At 39.7% G+C, this 22,194-nt stretch overlaps 1 protein-coding gene across 16 annotated transcripts in view; it reads left to right on the top strand.

Moving 5' to 3' along the window:
- The window catches only part of ADGRA1 (adhesion G protein-coupled receptor A1), a 588,775-nt gene that overhangs the window by 126,577 nt on the left and 440,004 nt on the right, over nucleotides 1–22,194 (top strand). For 7 of the 16 annotated variants that reach the window (XM_061635602.1, XM_061635606.1, XM_061635600.1 and 4 more), the window contains 2 exons: nucleotides 92–226; nucleotides 1,917–1,981. The exons of 7 other annotated variants lie outside the window; for them this stretch is intronic. In XM_061635602.1, the coding sequence (XP_061491586.1) occupies nucleotides 1,980–1,981 (2 nt within the window). In that variant the 5' untranslated portion in view covers nucleotides 92–226; nucleotides 1,917–1,979. The remainder of the gene's footprint in view (nucleotides 1–91; nucleotides 227–1,916; nucleotides 1,982–22,194) is intronic. 2 more of the 16 variants (XM_061635607.1, XM_061635603.1) reach the window with 1 other exon arrangement.

Here is a 22,194-nt window from a genome sequence, read left to right as displayed (position 1 = left end):
AGCCTGCAGGGCTGTTCTTTCGCTAACTGGTGCAATTTTGACATTCCCTCTATATTTACATCCAGGGGTCCAACTTTTGTCTCTGTTTCAGTTTAAGCCACTTGTGAGAAAGGGTCCCTACCTCCTGCAACAATTGCAACAGTGTCTTAACAATGTGCTCTAAGATATGCAGACATCATTTCAATGAATTCTCATACTACTAATGACGTGCAAGAGAATAGTCAAAGTAAGTAGTAGTAGCAATTAACAGATAATAATTGATGCATATATTGAGGCACTTCAAACATCGTATTGAAGGGTGGGGAAAGAATAGAAGATTGAGGCTGAGAAATAATGGCTTGCCTACTAAGCCTTTTAATGAATCTATGGCAGTTGCAAGATTTGTCCTGGGAACTTCACATCACATCTCATATTCTTAGCCTTCACAGGACTCTGGTTTTGATTCACAGCCCAAGGGTAGGGAAGAGAAGGGCCATTTATATTAACCTCTTCACATAGCCATCTGCATATAAAATCTTCAGAAAGTAGAACAACATATTGGGTCAATTTTGTTTCTGTGTAGAATGTATTAAGGGCTGTAGAAAGTAGTGGCATTGTTTTTATTTTCCTGAGCAGCAAAAAAAAAAAAAAAAATCTGGTGCAAAGTTGACCCTATTTTTATTTCTATTCAGTAGTTCACAGATAGAACTCAGTTGGCTGGTAAAGAAATAGAAGTTAAGAAACCCCCCAAAGTGATGAATTCCTTACTCATCTAATGTTAGTGTTTCCCCTGAAAGATCCAAATTTTATAATCTTTCCAATGTCCTTGAAATTTTAAGATCTTTCCAATATGTCATGGACCAGGACCTGGATTTCTTGTGCCCAAGCTGAATGATTTGGTTACTGAATTACTCTAACACTTTCTGTGTCTTCCTGCTGAACATTGTCCCTGGGGAGGATGAAGTTGTTCTTCCCACCAGCATCAACCCCAAAGCAGATTCTTAGCCAGATGGCATGCAAGCTTTCCATATGAGTGTTAGTTTAGTTTATCTACCAGCTTTTGCCTATGCTATTAGTGTACAAACAATAGAAATCTAAATACAAGTTCCCCCCAACAATTATGTGAAACAGTATGTACTGTTAATTTGTTACTACCAGGACTGGCACCCTTGTCAATTGACCAGTCAAGTATTGTAAATTGACCATCTGTTTCCCTAGTCAAATAATTTAAGAGTGGCACTGTGTAGATGGTTGCTTATTCCTCCCCCCCCCCCTTACGGTGTTGTTTGTTGGTAAGGGCAAGAGTGAAGATAGTATTCTCCATAGCCCTGCAGCAGTCAGAGGCAAACCTAGTTGCATAGCAGAGCTCCTCCCACTGGTTACCTGCCATTATTGCAGGCAAACTGAACACAAGCAGTCATCATTGGCAAAGGCTGATGGATAGTTTCAGACTTGAACCAGAGAAAACCAGGTTGATATTATTATTCATTTGGTGACATACACATTTATTTATTTGGATGATATGGAAACATTTTTTTTCCTTGAAGGATGGAGCATAAATTCATACAGGTGGTAAATTAATCAGTAAATACACTCAGCTGAACCTACCTCAAAGGGTTGTTTTGAGGATAAAATGGGTAAGGGGGAACCATGTGCACTGTCCCAAGGTCTTTGGAAGAAAGGCAGAATAAACATGTAATAATAAAATAGATAATTCATTATGATGTTTTAAATTAATGTCATTGTTTCACAATTAAAGCTAATTTGTTTTTGTAATTAGAATAAGTATTAAATGTGGTAATTATATTGGTTCTCAAAATGTTAGTACTTTAATGCTTAACAATTTTTTGACTATTTGGCCAACATTTGTTTGGTCAGTTAACCAAATCTTTTTTGAGCGATCAGATGTTCAACCCCGATTACTGCTATTTCCCTAGACAGCTGCACACACACCTTTCTGATCAAGGAGCAATAGAGGAAAGTATTGGAACATCTAAACTATGTAAGTTGCCTCTATTTCTCTGCTTCCCTTGTTGCTTTTATTGTTAATGATAGATGCGTTTAATTTCCCTGGAGTCCATTTTCTCTCTTGATGCACTGGGGAATTGCATGCACATACCCCATTAAATTTAATTGGCACTAGGAAAGTACTACTAGCTTTATTTTAAACTGATCTCACTAATGGGAAGTGAACTGCCAAAGAATACAAATGCAAAAAAAGGGGAGAGAGCAGATGTGTATCCTATACTGTCTGATTCCAGTATTACCTGGTTTTCCATTCCAAGTCTAATCTATTTCTCAGTCCCTTGAATGAGTTAGTCACTCTGTTAAAACAAAACAAAACCCATCTGGGATCAACTCCACAAAAGTAGCTATGTTAAACCACAGAGCTTAACTTTCACTGGAAATTTGTGAGGTTTAGAGCACATACAAGAAAAAAAATACACAACAGATACCACAGATGATCTAGTATACAATACAGTCAGAAACAGTGTGCCTCTGCTCATATGGAGGCCATACATCCCAGATCAATGCCGGTGGGGGTGGTACAAGAACACCTGACTAACTTGAAATAGTATCTATTTTATTCACATTCAAGGCATCTTCATGCATCTAGTGAAGTGGACTGTACCCTGTGAACCTATGCCAACACAAATGCATTAGTCTCTGAGATGCTACAGGAATCATTGTCGTCATCTTTTTAAAAAATGGCTTGGAGACAAGAGATTATATGTGCATTAAGTAAGAGTCCCTACAATTTAAAAAGTTGATAATGCCCATTTGATTATGGCAAGGATTATGCAGTGGAAAGTAGAGTACTCCCCCCCATGCCATCTTCCTTTTTATAATTGCCTTTTCCCTCACCCTCTGCCTACTATTCTTTTTTTTTATTATTAAAGCAGGAGATTCTAATTACAGAATACTAATTCTGCTTAATTTAATGTAAAATGTAAATGTACTGCCTTCAAGTTGATTCCGAATAGGTTTTCATAAGGCTGAGAGGCAGTGACTGACCCAAGGTTACCCAGTGAGCTTCATGGTTATGTGGGGATTCGAACACTGGTCTCCCAGGTTGTAGTGCAGCACCTTAACCACTATACCAAGCTCCTTTTAATTTTTTTTAGTGTAATTTCAATGAACCTTCAACATTGGTCTTTTAGATCTCGCATTATAACTGACATGGATACTGACATGACAAAGCAGTATAAAATGTTCAAAACTATATCTGGCTTTGCAAGACTGAATCTGTAATTTGATTTTTCCTATTTTTAGTATATATCAATATGCAATATGAAGTATGCAGAAAACCTTTACTGTTATCTGTGTTAAGTATGCAGAAAACCCCTGTAACTGGACATAATGAAAACAATTGGGGTTCAATTTATAGACAAGATCCCTGGGACCATCTTATCATAGAGTTCCCAACACCTGTTAATGTACAAAGATGGCAGGGCTTGAGCCTCCAGTGACTCTTTAAACAGGCTACAGACATACTCATAGTCAGATACCGCTGCAAAGGGTTGTTGACTGTAATTTTAGGTGGTAAAAGGCCACCTATGCATAATTTTGAATTGGAACTGAAGTAAGCTTGTTCAGAACCTTAAAATTTAGTAAAACATATTATGAAATTTTAATTTATCTCCTGTAATTCAGTACAGAACCAAAAATGCAGAATTGTCAGGATTACAATTATGAGATACATTATACTAAGCTGGTTTTCCAGCAAACACCTTATTTCAGTTGAATATATAACAGGAAACTAATTTACCATTAGATTCATAGAATAGTAGAGTTGGAAGGGGCCTATAAGGCTATCAAGTCCAACCCCCTGCTCAATGCAGGAATCCAAATAAAAGCATTCCCAACAGATGGCTGTCCAGCTGCCTCTTGAATGCCTCCAGTGTCGGAGAGCCCACTACCTCTCTAGGTAATTGGTTCCATTGTTGTATGGCTCTAATAGTTAGGAAGTTTTTCCTGATGTCCAGTCGAAATGTGGCTTCCTGCAACTTGAGCCCATTATTCCATGTCCTGAACTCTGGGATGATAGAGAAGAGATCCCGGCCCTCCTGTGTGTGACAACCTTTCACGTACTTGAAGAGTGCTATCATATCTCCCCTCAGTCTTCTCTTCTCAAGGCTAAACAATGTCTTCAATTACTTATACAATGTCTTGAATTACTGGGTGCTTTGTTTTGTTTTGGTATCAGTGGACAACTGTTCTTTTTAATTATTTTATACTTATTGAGATCTTGGAAAAAGTGTTCACTCTCTTTTCATTTGCCCAAGATAACATTAGCAAGATATAAAAATATTTTTTCCTAAAGTATCTCTTTCTCAAGTAGTGGGCTTAGCTAGGTTATATTAAATAGAAACAAGTGAAAACATCTGTGTAGTTTCAGTGGTTTGCTGGACGTGCACTTTGCTTTCATTCAGTAGTTTATAAAATCTTTGGACTCATAAAATACTTGGTGCGTTTTGGCTGCTTGTTTGGTAAATTTATCATAAAAACACCCCCAAACCAAACTGTTCAGTGCTTCACTATCTAACTTGACAACAGTTTGTGTATTGTAGATAAAATAATGGGCTTTTTGAAATTAAAATTATAAAAAGCAAGTAATATTTGTGTATTTATTTTAAAACAAAATAAACTTGCTCCTTCCATTTTATCTAACTATATGTACTTCTCACATTTCATTCAAGAACTTCCAATTCATAATGGAGAGACTAGAAAGTTCAAGCTTTAAATTGCACTCACAATAGTTTCTTGAAATTCACCCTCATGTCAAACTTCTCCTTGAAACCTGTGTTACTGTTAGCTCACAGCATTTATTATCTCCTTAACTACCAGCTCCAGTCTTCTCCCAGCAGGGATATCACAGACAACTAATCTTGCTTTCTTCCAACTAACTCGATTGGTTTTAAGATTTTATTGTATAAGAAAACCAAATAAAAATCAAATACAAAGCCAAGGCCTAACAGGGTATTCCACAATTATATAGAATAAGGCCCCTTCACCAATCATAATTATATCTTGTTGTTCATCTGGTCCATATATAAACAAAGGCAGAATCTCCCAAATTTAAGAATCCCCTATCTCCTTGCTTAGCAACTTACTAAGGCAGCCACAAAATTACAAAGTAGCATAGCCAGGCTTTTGGCCTATTTTGATACATTGTAACATCACAACTGTTCCTCACAGTATATAGAAATTGCAAAACATAAACAGATAAAAAGACATTGTTTCTTCACATATAGGAGGAACCACTGGAAGCAATGATTCTGTTGAAAATATATTTGTGGCAAGGTCATTAATTACACCAAAAGTGTATTAATTACTCTATCTCACAACTGATAGCATGAGCTAATGCAAGCATAAATTTTTGTCCACAGTTTTATTTTCATGGTGATTGTTTAATCATAGTGAAAGAAGATACAGCTAATGGACAAATAACCACTTCACTCCAATTTTTGTTGTTATGTGCTTTCAAGTCGATTACAACTTATGGCGACCCTATGAATCAGCGACCTTCAATTAGCATCTGTCATGAACCACCCTGTTCAGATCTTGTAAGCTCAGGTCTGTAGCTTCCTTTATGGAATCAATCCATCTCTTGCTTGGCCTTCCTCTTTTTCTACTCCCTTCAGTTTTCCCCAACATTATTGTCTTTCCTAATGAATCATGTCTTCTCATGATGTGTCCAAAGTATGATAACCTCAGTTTCATCATTTTAGCTTTTAATGATAGTTCTCCTTTAATTTGTTCTAACACCCAATTATTTGTCTTTTTCGCAGTCCATGGTATTTAGATGTCAATAAATTGCCACCTGGAATAGCAGCATCTCATTCTGAGTATGTTCGTATAGTTGTCAAATAGAGGGTTTATTATTTGCCATCTTACTGTAGTAATTGATTTTTTTTATGCTAGATTCCAACAACTCTCTTTACATTTTAAGGAAGGTACTCCTTTGTTTTGCTCTTGTTTCCTGATGGATGATTTGATGAATTGTCTTCAAGCAGTTGTCTTCAGTCTGACTTGTAACTTGTAAAAATCTACATCTATCACATGAAGACTGGAAGGAAAGTTGAAATTACATATTTATCTTACATTACTTGAAAATACATTTATTACAGAAAATATTAAAATAAGTATGAAAGAATAAAATCTAAATTGTCATACTTCATCATACCATGTGGCAACCTGATTGCTCTTTCTCATAAACTTTACTTTCCTTTTACAATTTTTTTGTAAGTAAATGAAGTTGCCCCTAAGGCAGTCTTGCACAACCTTTGACCACTCATCTCCTCAGCCTATCCCTGTGCATGTTTAGGCTTGAGAAGAGAAGGCTGAGGGGAGATATGATAGCACTGTTCAGGTACTTGAAAGGTTGCCACACAGAAGAGGGTCAGGATCTCTTCTCGATTGTCCCAGAGTGCAGGACACGGAATAATGGGCTCAAGTTACAGGAAGCCAGATTTCAGCTGAACATCAGGAAAAACATCCCAACAGTTAGAACAGTATGCAAATGGAACCAATTACCTAGGGAGATGGAGGCCTTCAAGAGGCAGCTGGATGGCCACCTGTTGGGTTTGCTTTAATTTGGATTCCTGCATTGAGCAGGGGGTTGGACTTGATGACTTTATAGGCCCCTTCCAACTCTGATTCTATGATTCTGTTGCAATGGAATCTGTCCAGATCAGGTTGGGCCTGATCTGTAAGTACAAATTGGAGCCACAAATCAGATTGGGGGATATGTGCACAGCCCTAGCAGCTGCCCCACCTAACAAGCAAGACTGGCTACAGGGCTGGGTATTGTTAATAATAATAATAATAGTATCAATATTAATATTTATTTATATAGTGCCATCAGATCCACATGTCATAAAATGAAATACCTGCCACCAGTTTGTCAGTCAGGACAGAATTCCAGAATATGGCTGTATTGCCTATATATGTCCATGAACCTGATCTTGCTGTCTGTCTACCAAAGCCTGGAGCACCATACTTTAAAAACATTTGCAGCTGTAGTACTGTGGGTCATGGGATTCAGGGGGCACTTTAACCATGTTGTTTAAATATAGCTCGCTGAAGATTTTACAGCTCAGTTAGAACATACCACTTCTAGTGTGCTCAGGAAATGTCATATCTTCATAACCCCCAATTCCAGGCAATCCGCCATCTCCAATGTACTGCATCTATTGTTCTAATTGTTAGAATGCAGTTCCAGAATATTGTGGTACATACTAGATGTTACCTTATATATGAATGATGACACACAACATAGCTCCCCAGTCACGACCCCTTTGCCTGTACCATTTTGTAACAATTGTTTAAAACTTTCATTAGCAATTGAGGTTTCCCCTCTTATATTGCTTCATTAGGAAAGGTTGTTTATCTTAAAAGAAAGAAAGAGAGAAAGAAGGGAAGACTAACAAATCTAGAGCTTCCTTTTGCAGCCCAAGTAATTTTCTTTTCTTTTTAACAGTTGTTTTGTTTTTAAAAGTTTGTTCTCCATTTCAAGTGTTTAACTACCCCGTACTTTGATTTTATTTTTAAGAAGCAGATACAAAGAAAGGATTCCCTCTATAAGATCCTTTTCCCATTCTTTGTATCTGTCACATACAGGCTAAAATGTGATTGGGGCATAAAATGGAAATGGACTGCCTTCAAGTTGATTCTGACTTATGGCAACCCTATGAATAGGGTTTTCATGGTAAGCGGTATTCAGAGAGGTTTTTACCATTGCCTTCCTCTGAAGCTGAGAGGCAGCGACTGGACCAACGTCACCCAGTGAGCTTCATGGCTGTGTGGTGATTTGAACCCTGGTCTCCCAGGCCGTAGTCCCATGTGCTGATCATCTGGATTAACCCCCAATGCATATATGTCTGTCTTTTGTCACCAATTTATTTTATGTAATGAGCTCCCTAAAAGTTTGGAAGTCTTTTCTAAATCTTGTAGCTTGATGGGAGCTATGACTGGGCAAGGTCTTAGAACGGGTGGTCGCCAGCCAGCTCCAGGTGCTCTTGGATGAAACCGATTATCTAGATCCGTTTCAATCCGGTTTTAGGCCCGGTTTTGGCACTGAAACAGCCTTGGTCGCCCTGTACGATGACCTATGTCGGGAGAGGGACAGAGGGAGTGTTACTCTGTTGATTCTCCTTGATCTCTCAGCTGCTTTTGATACCATCGACCATGGTATCCTTCTGGGGAGACTCACGGAGTTGGGAGTTGGAGGTACTGCTTGGCAGTGGCTCCGCTCCTACTTGGTGGACCGTCTCCAGAGGGTAGGGCTTGGGGAGCATTGCTCGACACCCTGGACTCTCCATTGTGGAGTCCCGCAGGGATCGGTCTTGTCCCCTATGCTTTTTAACATCTACATGAAGCCGCTGAGTGCGGTCATCAGGAGCTTTGGAGTGCGTTGTCACCAGTATGCTGATGACACGCAACTCTATTTCTCCTTTTCATCTTCTTCAGGTGAGGCTGTTAATGTGCTGAACCGTTGCCTGGCCACGATAATGGACTGGATGAGAGCTAATAAACTGAGGCTCAATCCTGACAAGACTGAGACGCTGTTGGTGAGCGCCTTCTCTGACCAGATGGTGGATGTTCAACCTGTTCTAGATGGGGTTACACTCCCCCTGAAAGAACAGGTTCGTAGCTTGGGGGTTCTTTTCGATCCATTCCTGTCTCTCGACGTGCAGGTGGCCTCGGTGGCACGGAATGTGTTCTACCACCTTCGGTTGGTAGCCCAGCTACGTCCCTATCTGGAAAGCGATGACCTCGCTTCAGTTGTGCATGCTCTGGTAACCTCTAGATTGGATTACTGCAATGCGCTCTACGTGGGGCTGCCTTTGAAGACAGTTCGGAAACTACAGCTAGTGCAAAACGCAGCAGCTACACTGTTGACGAGGACTAGGCGGTCCGCACATATAACACCTGTTCTGGCTCGTTTGCACTGGCTACTTATCTGTTTCCGGGCCAAATTCAAAGTGCTAGTTTTGACTTATAAAGCCTTACACGGCACGGGACCACAATACCTAGCAGAACGCCTCTCCCGATATGAACCTACCCGTTCACTACGTTCAACATCTAAGGCCCTCCTCCGACTTCCGACTCACAGAGAAGCTCGGAGGGTCGTAACAAGATCTAGGGCCTTTTCGGTGGTTGCCCCTGAATTATGGAACAGTTTTTCCGATGAGGTGCGCCTGGCGCCTACACTTTTATCTTTTTGGCGCCAGGTTAAAACCTTTTTATTCTCCCAGGCATTTTAATTCTATCTTTTAGCTTTTAATGTATATCAGGTTGTTTAATTGTTTAATATGTATGATTTTACTGTTTTTGTGATTCTATTGTATTTTATCTATGTTGTGCACCGCCCTGAGAGCCTTCGGGCTGTGGGCGGTATAGAAATCGAATAAAATAAATAAATAAATAAGAATATAATCTCCATTTATTCAAAATCAGTACAATAAATAAATCCCCCCCCAAAAACTATTAGAGCAGGCAGTAGAAGAATTCATGAACCAATCATTTGGGGCTTTTGGCAGGTCATATGGAACTTCTCCAACATTGATGTGGTTCTACTGTGTTTATAAGATTCTCCGTGGCACAGAGTGGTAAGCGGCGGTAATGCAGCCAAAGCTGTGCTCACAGCCGGAGTTCGATTCCAATGGAAGGAGGAAGTCAACTCTCCGGTAAAAGGGGTCGAGGTCCACCCAGCTTTCCATCCATCCGTGGTCGGTAAAATGAGTACCTGGCATATGCTGGGGGGTAAAGAAAGGCCAGGGAAGGAACTGGCAATTCCACCCCATATATACGGTCTGCCTTGTAAACGTCGCAAGATGTCACCCTAAGAGTCGGAAACGACTCGCACTATAAGTGCTGGGACACCTTTACCTTTACTATGTTTATTTTTGCAATAAGCTTGAAGTATTGCTGAATATGTTGCTTTCACAGTGAAATAAATACAATCACAAACATAACCTTTTAATAAATTTTACCGAAGTCCCAAGGCTTCATTTAATAAATAGAATGTTTTCTCTATTACTGAAGAAATACACAGCAACTCTTAAATAAAGAGGACCAGATCTGAATTGTATTACCTATTATTTATTTTAAAAAATCCCCTCAGATTAGGTTTATGGCAGGGTGGCGACCAACACTTTTTGAGTTGAGGGCCATATTCAGTGTTGGATGACCTAGTAGGGACAGGGGAGTGGCAACGCCCAGGGTGTGTGCAGAACATAATAAGCAGTTATTTTGATTCCCGAAAGTGGGCAAGGTCAGTAAGTGATCAGAATAAGAGTAAAAAGAGCACAAGTTAGCCATTTGATGAAAAGCAAGGCAGGAATTGCAATGGAGGCATGAATCAGATGAAGTTTAAGAGTACATTTTTCCTTTTCTCACTCCTCATTTCATTTGATGAAAAGCAAGGCAGGAATTTTGCCTGTGTACCCTTTCATTTTTTTAATTTCACAAAGCAAAGCAGCCATTGCCACAGCTGCTGAAAAGGCAGGCATCGAGGAGAGCAGAAGAGAATTTTAAAGTATTATTTCCTCTTTTCAAACCCACTCATTTCTCCCTTTCTCCCCTCCTTGCATTTCTTTTATTTTTGATGCAAAATGCAGAGAGTAACATCCCCACTGCTGGTTTCTTTGACACTGATGTAGTGCTGCACTCAGCACTGATCTTGCTCCCCTGCTGTTGTCTGTCATCTTCTCTTTTCCAACCTTAGAATGTGCAAGGTACATTACCAAGCAGACCCTGTAACTAGTATGTCTATGAAATAGGAATTTTTCTAATGTTAACTGTCAGAATTGTTTTTTAATCTTAGCTACCAGGCTAAGTTTAAGGTGCTGGTTCTGGTATACAAAGACCTACACAACTTGAGACCAGGAGACCTAAATGATTGTCTCATCCCTTTATATACCCAATCGATCACTGCACTTTGCAGTGACACCCTTACATTCCATTTCTGAGCTGCTGGCAACCATACTGTAAATGGTTAGTTTACATATTCATAACGACTCTCCTCCTATTGTAATTAGTAGGGGAAATTCGTTCAGTGATAGTGCATGATAAAGCCTTTGGGCTCATTCACACTAGAGTTGAACTCTGTTTTAAAGACGAAGCATTTTCCATCACGATGGGAGTTTAAAGACCACACTTCCTACCTTCAGTCGCTGTTTTCCATTCATACTGAAGGGAAAGAGTCAATCACACAGCTTCCCAATGACCACGCCCTCTTAAAGTCAAGCTACCACTTCCTCAGTTTGTTCCAGAGTAAGTTTCATTAAAAAAAAAATCCTAAAGTTTGATTATTTGTATTTTCAGAATCCAGCAGAAATACAAATATTTGTTTGAACAATGTTATGCTTTTTTGTACCAGTTAGGGGGGAAAGAAAAAAAAGGCACCGTTTGCAGCAAGCTTGCAGAACAGAGCCAGAAGGAAATGACATAACAAAGGGAGGTGGAGGGAGTGGGCATGGACTCACATAAGCATCAGAGCTAAGCATCTCCAAGCCCCTAGAGATGTGAAGTACAGACGGTTTTTCCTTCCCTTTTCGGATTAAACTTGGATTTATTTGCTGCGGATTAAAAGCTGAAAGCACTGGGACGCCTTCCCTTTGCCTCCTATGTCATGTGATCGCTGCGAATTAAACAGGCATGCAAGTAGAACCCATCTCATGTTAAATCACCATGTGAACCGGCCCTTTATCTTGTAGCACCCCATTTGTGGAATACCCTCCCTGTGCTGACAGGCACTGACATTGCTATTATTTCAGGCCTAAGTTAAGATGTACTTGCTTGCTGAAGTAGTTTCATTGTTTTAACTGCTTTTAAGGGATTGTAAGTGGGTGGCTGTTTTTAGCCTGCTATGCTGATTTTAGCTAACTTTGTTTGCATTTTAATGGATTTGTTGTTTGTTTTACTGATATAGTTATAATTTGTTTTGTGTTGCATCCTGCCCTAGTATTGGTATCAGTGAAGGGCAGGCTATATATCTTTTAAATAAATCTGCTGGGAAGCATGAGCAGGAGAGTGCTATTGTGTTCATGACCTGCTTGAGTGCTGGATTAAGTTGGTGACTGTGGGAATAAAATGCTGGACTTGATGGGTCTTTGGTCTGATCCAGCAGGGTTTTTCTTGTGTTCTTAGAGACTTAATTGATAGACAAATTCACCAACATCTTATTTCTTTGGTGCCTTTTTAACCTCTCTCTATAAGTTCAAGTCAACAACCATCAACATTATACAAGTCCCACTGCTTCAAAGGTACTTGACAGTCTATTTGGGTTTTTTTAGGGGTTTTTCCTTGCTTTTCATTACAAACCTATATATTTCTGAGTATCCCATGAGTATATAGAAACCACTGCCTTATTTTTGTGTGGCCCCATTTCACTTCCAAACTGATAGTGAATTCAGATGGTTGAGTGCCTGTTAAAGGGAATGTTTTGGATTAGTCACCTTTCTGCAATAGTTACTAAGTGCCATTCCCCCCTGTGGAATTATTTGTAATATAGATTATTATTGGTGCATATGCAGACAGGTAGATGTTTAAAATATTAATGAGTTGTGGTTGCAAGGATAGCTGAATAAAAATTATTTTCAGGTACAAATGTATGTGGATTAGGGTTTTATCTACCTAAGACATACTCATGAGTAGATCCACTGAAATCTGTGGACTAATTTAAGGCTGACTTAAGTCCATCAATTTCAGTGCACCTGTCCTGAATAAGACTTGGTTGGAAAGAACCCTTAATTTATATCTCAAACTACAATATCTAATGTTTTAATATATATATATATATATATTAAAAGCTGTTCTTGAAATGTGAGAAAACCATAAAACAGCTGAAACAAAGATCTTAGAATGTAGAAACGGGTAATTAATTTTCTCAGTTGTACTTTTATAAATGCCAGAACTCTCAGGATGAGCATTGTTATTACTGTTTTTTTCTATGTCAAGTTGATACAGATGGACTTGCTAATGAAGAAAAGGCCCAGCCCTGTCACGTTGCATTCTTTGGTAATTAGTGATTTTTATGAGCAGAATATCTTTTAAGCCACATTTGATTAGATCAAGAAAAAAGCTAGCTTATAACAATAAACACAATGGAGTCCACATTTTCTTGAAATAATAAGGGCTTTATTGGCAAGAGTTTATTATGTGGTGGTAGTAATCTTTGAATCTTGTAGGAGTAAATATAAGTTTAATAAATACCACTTTTAAATATGAGTGTGCATATATATTCAGATAGTTGCTATTGTGAAGAGTTTTTAGTTCACCAAATAATTAACAGATCATAAAGTTAACTTGGTTCAAATGATTTCCTCCAAAGAATAAATTGCAACTCCAATCATAAGTATATTTTATTTTGTCTTATGAGTTTTATTTTAAGGTCAACATTTGAGATGGAATAAAGATGCTGCTGAGAAAGTCAAGGGATTTATTTGGGTAGAAGCCCAGGTAACGTATCTATAATTAATTTCACATTCCTGGACTTTGTGAAAACAGCTCAAATAAAGCAGAATGGATGTGACTACAAAGTGTATTTTCCACATTTTGGAATTTGAAAAAAGAATGTCTGTAATAATCACAGTCTGTAATATATAATGGTTGAATCCTGTGATCTGATGCTGAGTTATTAGAGGAGCGCCTAGAACTGTGTTGATAGGTCCAAATTATCCTATAGCCCTCTGGGATGCCATACAACCACTGGAAACTTCCAGAAGAGGTGAGGCTAGATGCAAGCATCAGGAAAAACAGTAAGACCAACACACTGGTTGTCCATTACTATTACATTAGATACAAAATCTTTTGCTGATTTGTTAAAAGACAAGGATTAGTGTTAGCAGAATGGGACTTCCTCCCTCTCTTCCCCTGGAACTCCGAAAATCATTTATGTATTTTATTTACAACATTTATATACCACTTTATTGCAAAAAACCCCTTAAAACAGTTTACAGAAGGACTTAAAACAATAAAATTATTGGCAGAAACAGTTAAAGACAGGCTTAAAAACATTCAAAATAATAAAACCAGCAATAAGTTAAAAACAGATAAAAAACATAATAGCTTCTACATGCATGAGTAGGCTTGCCTAAACGCAACTGGCGAAAAGAGTACAATGAAGGTTCCTTTCTAATGTCAATAGGCAGGGAGTTCCAGAACATAGGTGCTGCCAAAGTAAAGGACTCATTTTTTACAGCAGCAAAACAAGTATTGTGTGGCACCCATAACATGGAAAATACACATTGAACTTGGCCTGGCAGCAAATCGGCAGTGCAGATTTCAGAGCAGAAGTATTATGTGCTGACAGGCTGTCACTCATGTCAGCAATCGTGCCACAGCATTCTGTACTAACTGTGGCCCTCGGGTCAGGTTGTGCTGCATGGGGAATTCTGTGACCTTCACAGATTGGCCGCCAGGATTCTTTTAGTTTTGGTTTTGGTTGGGAATCCTGACTGGTTGTGGGAAGCTTTCCACCTTACTCATAATAATCTTGTTGTAGTTGGTATGGTATTGCATTTAGGAAATCATTACTATCTTTTCTTTTTTCTTTTTGCATTTCATTTACCTTTAACCTCACTCCCTTATATCCATAGAAGCAACAATCGTGGTTCCACATGCTCAGCTCAGCCCCCTTAAACTCACTGATGATGCACTTTTTTGGTTGCATGACAGTTAGTTCCTTGCCCAGTAGTGATAATGGAGAATTCAAATACAGGGAAGTGTGGCTGCAATTGCTGTTGTTCCCAAACTGCTGCACGTGAAGGTAGACCAAACCATGTGTTTTTTCTCTCTGTTAATTATACTCACTGGAATTAGGTTGGCTATCAAAGTGAGTTTATAGCAGCTCACAGGGCAGGCAGAAAAGGGTAGAGAATCATCTTATTCATTTCTACCACCTCTTTCTGAAGTGTCAAGTCTGTGAAGAAGTTTGGAGCAGCCACATTAAAAGGCAGGAATGGGGCATTCCAGGTAGGGCATTGCTAACCCTGCTTTGATATGGATATCTTTGCAGAGGATCCCTAGTCAAGTCTTACCAACAGCACAATCCTAACCATATCTGCTCAGAAGTAAGTCCTATTGAGTTCTATGGGGCTTAGTCCTGTAGTAAGTGTGTTTAGAATTGCAGCCTTCAAGGGCATCCATCTTTACTCCTGAGTGCTCCCATCTAACATCTTCACAACACTAGGCTTCCTTTTTCCTACAATGATCTTCTGGTGACTGGTCTGGCCTGACAGCATTTAAACCCTTTTTGTCAGAAGCTAATTGTCTAGATTAAATGTTCCCTATCCAGGCTCCCTAAGCAGGTGAGAAGGAATTATACCATCACTTCAGCTGGCCCTAGGACTGGGTACACCTTCTGTTAGCTAAGGTTTCTATTTTAATTTCCAATCTGATAGTGTTTTTTGTTTGTTTGAATGGTATGCTCCAAGAAACTGTGGTTGATGCGTAATGTATCATGATTAATGACATCACTAGGGCTCACCCCTGAAATCTCAGGGTTTGGGAAGCTTCTGACCTGGCATTCTCTGTTGGAACGCCTCTCCCGATACGAACCGGCCCGTACACTACGTTCTGCTATGAAGGCCCTCCTCCGGGTTCTGACTCATAAAGAGGCCCGGAGGGTGACAAGATCTAGGGCCTTCTCAGTGGTGGCCCCCGAACTGTGGAACAGTGTCCCTGAGGAGGTGCGCCTGGCACCGACACTGATATCCTTTCGGCGCCAGGTTAAAACCTTCCTCTTTTCCAAAGCATTTTAATTTAAATTAACCTGATTTTCATATTTGTTGTATTGATTTTAGATTGTTCTTATTTTATATGTTCTTATTGTATTATATTGTGTATTTTATTGTATTCTTTGTGTTCACCGCCCAGAGAGCTATTGCTAGTCGGGCAGTATATAAGTCTAATAAATAATAATAATAATAATAATAATAATAATGTTGAATCCCTTCCCTGAATATGTATGTGGTGGTGGCCACCTTTCTTAAATCCTTTCTCACAAGTCACCTTTTCTATGAAGCTTCTAGCTTATTCCTTTACTCCTCATTCTTACCCTGAAGTAAGGCAGCCTTGTCAGGGCTCAAGCCAAAAGGTGACAGAGAGGAGAGCTCTACTATTATTTCAGCGACAGTCAACCTTAGACTCATCCTTGTAGAGTAGGCTGATATTACAAGCTCTATATTAGACTCAATCCTATATTATATGCTGCAACTTCACTGAAGGGTGCCTCTGCAGTTAATGGGGTCCAACCTGCTCCAGTATTCTTTTACTCCGGCAGAACAGGGAAGACACGAGTTGTTCTGGGACTTCAATGGAATTCTCCGAGTCACAGGATGGCAGTGTGGCATTCTTAGGCTAGCGGAGCACTGGCCCCATGGGCTCATGTTGTGGAAGTGGTTCTGGGGCTGGTCCTGTGTGCATTTTCCCTTCTAATTCAGAATCCTAAACCTTATCCTCTGAAGAAGGGGAATATCCTAAGAGTCATGGCAATTCCCAGCTGTATCCAAGCACATCTAACTGTTGTTTTTGCAGGCTTCATCCCTTCCCAGTTTTGTCCCCCTCCCCCTTTATCGGTTTTTCCCATTGCCTGTTTTAGATTGAATGGTTTTTGGTAGCAGAGACCTGTGTATTTTTGGCTATTAAATTCTGTAAGGCATCATCTACAGTATAGTAATACAAATATTAAATATTTTCAACAAAAAATCTGCTGATAAGATGATAGTTTATTTTCCTCCATGTCAGTTTATATTCATTGCTTGTTTTTGATAATGAATAGACAGAATTCTCTATTTTAATATGCTACATTATGTGGCAGATGTAAAAATAAGTTATTGAAGTAAAAATGAAAGTTAAACGTCTTGTGCTTCAACATTTGTAAATTAGCAACAAAATAAAAATCAAGCTATTAACAGGAAAATATTTTATCAGTTTGCTATATAATTTATGGCAAATTATTTTCCTGAACTTGTAGCTTGAAGATAAGGAATGTGAAACCAGGAATAAATTGTATGTATAATTAGATCATTTCAGGTATCACTATTCTGATCTTCCAAACAACGTTTCAGTACTTAAATGCTTAAGACAAATCTGCAAGTTGCAGCTTTTCAGTAGTCTTCTAGGAGCTGATGTCTGAATTTAGCAAGATCCCCGTGCCCCAGTTGTCAATGTTATTGAGGAACACTGTCATTCAAATGACAGAAGCTTGGAGCTGTATGCTGAATGAAACTAGAGTGTTAAAGTGAAAGATTTTCTTCCTAACCAAAGTAACTTGCTACTGTCTCAGGTGAATGGTGGTCATCCTTAGGGATGTGTGAGTCCTTAGCTTACTGTCCTGCAAATAGACAAAAATTTCCCCTGTGCCACATGTGAAAGTGGGATTTCCCAGTTTTTGTTTTCTCCCATGCAGTGAATTATATATTGTGTTTGTGCTGTTCATCACGCTTGCATTTAGAAATCTTCATTCATCATTCATTATGCTTTCATTACATAAAGAATGTTGTTCAAGCATTGTGTATCTTAGTCAAACCAGGGTTTTTTGTTGTTGTTATGTACTGTATTTAGCCTTCCTTTTTGTTGGAAGAATGTGTCTTTGCATAAATAAAGAGTTGGCCACGTATATGTGATTTGTTGCCATAATAGCTAATGGTCAGAAATGTAGTTTGGAAGCAGTGATAATGTACAGTATGTTTCAAATTTTAAAAAAGCTCTTTTTTGTGGAGCCAAAACCCACTATTTAATTTACCATGAAAACTGATAGAATGCATAAGGCCGACAGGCGTGGTGGTGATCCAGGGGAGACTTTGACATTTCAGAACACCCTAAATCCATGCATAAATGTGAATTGAAGAATATCTCTGACATCCCTTCCAGAAATAGAGGAGTCAGCACTACATTCCTGTGATTGTAATTTATTTTAAATTGTTTTTAATATTGAATGTTAAATTGTTGTAATCTGCCCTGGGACCGTATGATGAAGATGAGAAATGGAATAAATAATAATAATACACTGGACATTTCTGATATGGTGCTTCCAGACTGTTGCCATTTTCAGGTGGGATTCAAAAACATGCAGGTGAATTCAGGTTCCACAATTAGTTGATTTGACACTCTTGCAGAACAAAGCAGGTTCCCTCCAAAATTGTCCTTTTTGCAATAAAGGCACAGGAAATTTTATTTATTGAAATATTTATAATCTGCATTTACATCAAAGCATATCAAAGTGGTATACAACATACAAAATTGTAACAGAATCAATAAAAGCATCCTTTAAAACATCAGTAAACATTGGTTGACATATTGTTCTTAATATTTTGCTTTAATATTTAAAATGTGAGAGCCAGTGTGGTGTAGTGGTTAAGGTACTTCGAATCCCCACACAGCCATGAAGCTCACTGGGTGACCTTGGGCCAGTCACTGCCTCTCAGCCTCAGAGGAAGGCAATGGTAAACCCCCTCTGAATACCGCTTACCTTGAAAACCCTATTCATAGGGTCTCCATAAGTCGGGATCGACTTGAAGGCAGTCCATTTCCATTCATTCATTTAACATGTATTGGAAAGTGTGGGATAATATTTATTTAATGCAACCTTGTATAACCTTTCTGTAAACAAATCAGAATGAATGTTCAATAAATAGATAATGTCATCTAACTTCCTTGCAAACTTTGTGCAAATAAAATCCAGATGAATGCTCATTAAATAAGTTTTGTAGAAGAGATGATAATGTAGAATAGTGGACTATCTTGTGTCAGGTCAGTCAAGGATGTCATATGCACTCTAGCCAGAAAGAGTTACCTCACTTGGCTCTGAATCCTAGAAAAGGAGTCATAAGCTTCCTGCTTGTCTTGGAAACCAGCAAGGGCAGAACATCACCCAGGTTCAGGCCCCACAGTAGCATTGGTCATTCCATATACTAGGCTCTTTCACAGAGTCAGTGCAGGAAACTTCCAAAGCTTCTGTGTTCTCTTTTGCTCTCAATCAGTAATATGAACATTGTGTCTGGATTTTAAATGGGAATTGCCACCCCTGCCCCCATCCTCTGCCTTTGCAATTACAAAGCCTCTACTTAGAATAAAAATGTAAGAATTTCTGCATTTCATTTGATATAGTTGCTAATTCTTATAATTGGTGAACTGCGGAACAGAGGGGGGTAGTGGTCATTTATTTTTGTAATGGGAAAAATATTGTAAGTTGATGGATGAGCGTGTAATCTCTGTGAAAAATGTTTTGTTAAATCATCAACACTAGGCTGTTTGTCTCTTGGATCAATGACCCCTTCATGGCAGCAAAGATTTCACTGTGATGGTTTTTAATATTCCTCTTTTTCCCATTAGCACACACAGCAACAGTTTTAAAGCAGCCACTGTTCCACTCCGACATGAATAGATAAATTGTTGGAGGTTGCCAGCAAGATAGCTTCCGCATTAGAGGACTGTATTGCAAGCAACACTATATATAGTGTTTTAGCTGGTAAACAGAAACTGTACATCCAGTGGCACATCAGAGTTCTTATCCTTCGATTGAATTTAATGAGCTGTGACAGTGTGATGAAACTGGGGAGAATGGGGTTAGTGTGTATTGAGTGGAAGCCAGATATGGAAAGTCATTGTTCAAGAGCTGCCCTTTCCCACCACTTATCAGCCACAGAGGAGGGGTGAGGATGGACTTATGTACAAGTGCGCATTACACAAATGGGAAACAGACTCCAGAAATGTAACCATTTAAACAGCAATATGTGAGATATAATGGCAGCTGGGTTTTCTTAAAAAATGCTTTAACCATATGCTTTGGGATTTCACTGCAGACGCGGGCCAGCAATGAAACAAACTTCCCTTAAGTGGGCAGTAGAATTTCCTACTTTGGAGAATCTGGATAGCCATCCTTTGCAACGCTTTATGCATAAAACAAGAATGTTGAACTGATGTGAACTTTGTATTTTTTTGCTATTCAACACAGTGGGTTTTCCACCCTCACCATCCACCCTCCTAAGGAATTTTGTCCCAGTAGCCCTGAATCAAGTAGGCTAAGGCTTGCGGGTTTAGGCCAGAGCATCTTAACTGCCAAGGCAAAACATAATTTCTTAGGAGGTGTTTCAGGTTGGGTAAAATACTTTCCGGTGTTTCATTTTTCTTTTATCTCCATTCTTATTTAGACCTTTGTTTCTAAACAGTTTATTTTCCCCAGTTCTGAGCATCAGCTGAAATGAAAACAGCCTACCAAGAAAGAACATAGTCTCTGAGGACAGCATAGCATCAATTATTGAGCTCTCCGGCAACAGTAGTAGATTTTGTTGCAGTGAGTTATTTTCAGAGCTGCCTGCACTGTATCGTCCCCAAGAGAAACAATGAATTTAGACTCTTGAGATTAACTTTAGAGAAGACTCAAAGTAACTTGTTTGCCTTAAATCTGGTTTGCACTAGGCTACGTGTAGCAAAGTGCAAGTGAAACTTATTTGAATCAAGCAAGGGGTCAGATTCCTCAGTTTTTTTTGAATTCACAGATAACTGCAAAAACTTCTCACTCAGTTCCTCAAGGCAATGCTTTTATCCATTATTAAGAGAGGTGCTAATCTGCTGCCTATCATTATGTCTAACCTGCATGAAGCACAACTATGAGATAATGCTCAACTATGGGTGGGACAATGAAGTTTGAGATACTTTGAAGAAATGCTCCTATTCAGAAGATAGCTGTCAAGCTAAGGTATCCCAGTAGTCAAGAAGACTAAACAAAAACCGCCACAAATTTTAATTAATAAATTTTACTGCACTTAAGTGCATTTGTTGAACAATTTGACCATGATTTTTCAGAATGATCTTATGGCAAAATTATTATTATTATTATTATTATTGAATTTATTAGTCGCCCATCTGGCTGGTTCACCAGCCACTCTGGGTGATGTACAGAATAAACAATACATTAAACATTAAAATTTGAAAACTACAGTAAAAGCCTAGGCCATCCCAAAAGCCTTCCTGAAGAGCCATGTCTTCAGGGTCTGGTGGAAGCTCATCAGAGAAGGGGCATGACGGAGATCATTTGGGAGAGAATTCCAAAGGGTGGGGGCCACTATTGAAAAAGCCCTCTCTCTGGTCCTCACCAGTCTGGCTATTTTAACCGGTGGGATCGAGAGAAGGTCTTCTGAGGCTGATCTTGTTGAGCGGCATCCCTGACGATGTTGGAGGCGCTCCTTCAGATAGATTGGTCCAAAACCGTATAGGGTTTTAAAAGTCAAAGCCAACACCTTGAATTGGGTTCGGTAAGCAACCAGTAGCCAGTGCAACTCCTTCAATACAGGAGTGACGTAATCTTGTCGGTGGCTACCTTTAATCAAACGAGCCGCCGCATTCTGTACCAGCTGCAACTTCCGGACCGTTTTCAAGGGTAACCCCACGTAGAGCGCATTACAGTAGTCTAGGCGAGAGGTGACCAGGGCATGCACTACTGGTGGGAGCAGATGATTGGGGAGGTAGGGTCACAGCCGCCGTATCAGATGGAGTTGATACAGCGCCGTCTGGCTTACAGCCGAGATTTGAGGCTCCATGGACAGCTGGGAGTCAAGAATGACCCCCAGGCTGTGCACCTGTTTTTTCAGGGGCAATCGTACCCCATTAAGCACAAGGTCCATATCCCCCCACCTTCCCTTGTCACCCACAAACAGTACCTCGGTCTTGTCCGGGTTCAGCTTCAGCCTATTCCTTCCCATCCAGCCACTCACCGCCTCCAGACATTTGGACATGGTTTCAACAGCCAACCTTGGTGAAGATTTAAATGAGAGATAGAGCTGCGTGTCATCCACATATTGATGACACTGCAGCCCAAATCTCCTGATGATTGCCCCCAGCGGCTTTATATAGATGTTAAACAGCATCGGGGAGAGGATGGAACCCTGTGGCACCCCACAAGTGAGAGGCCAAGGATCCGAGACCTCATCCTCCAATGCCACTCTTTGGTACCTACCAGAGAGGAAGGAATGGAACCACTGCAATACAGTGCCCCCCATGCCTAACCTCTTCAGGCGGTCCAGGAGGATAACGCGGTCAACGGTATCGAAAGCCGCTGAGAGATCAAGGAGGACAAGGAAGGTGCATTCGCCCCTATCTCACGCCCTCCTCATATCATCTACCAAGGCGACCAAGGCTGTTTCAGTCCCATGTCCAGGCCTGAAGCCCGATTGAAATGGATCCAGATAATCCGCTTCCTCCAAG

Source organism: Rhineura floridana, chromosome 7, assembly GCF_030035675.1.
Source record: "Rhineura floridana isolate rRhiFlo1 chromosome 7, rRhiFlo1.hap2, whole genome shotgun sequence".
NCBI classification, from domain to species: domain Eukaryota; kingdom Metazoa; phylum Chordata; class Lepidosauria; order Squamata; family Rhineuridae; genus Rhineura; species Rhineura floridana.
Note: the sequence above shows the minus strand (reverse complement) of the source record. Positions and strands in the feature narration are given on the sequence as shown.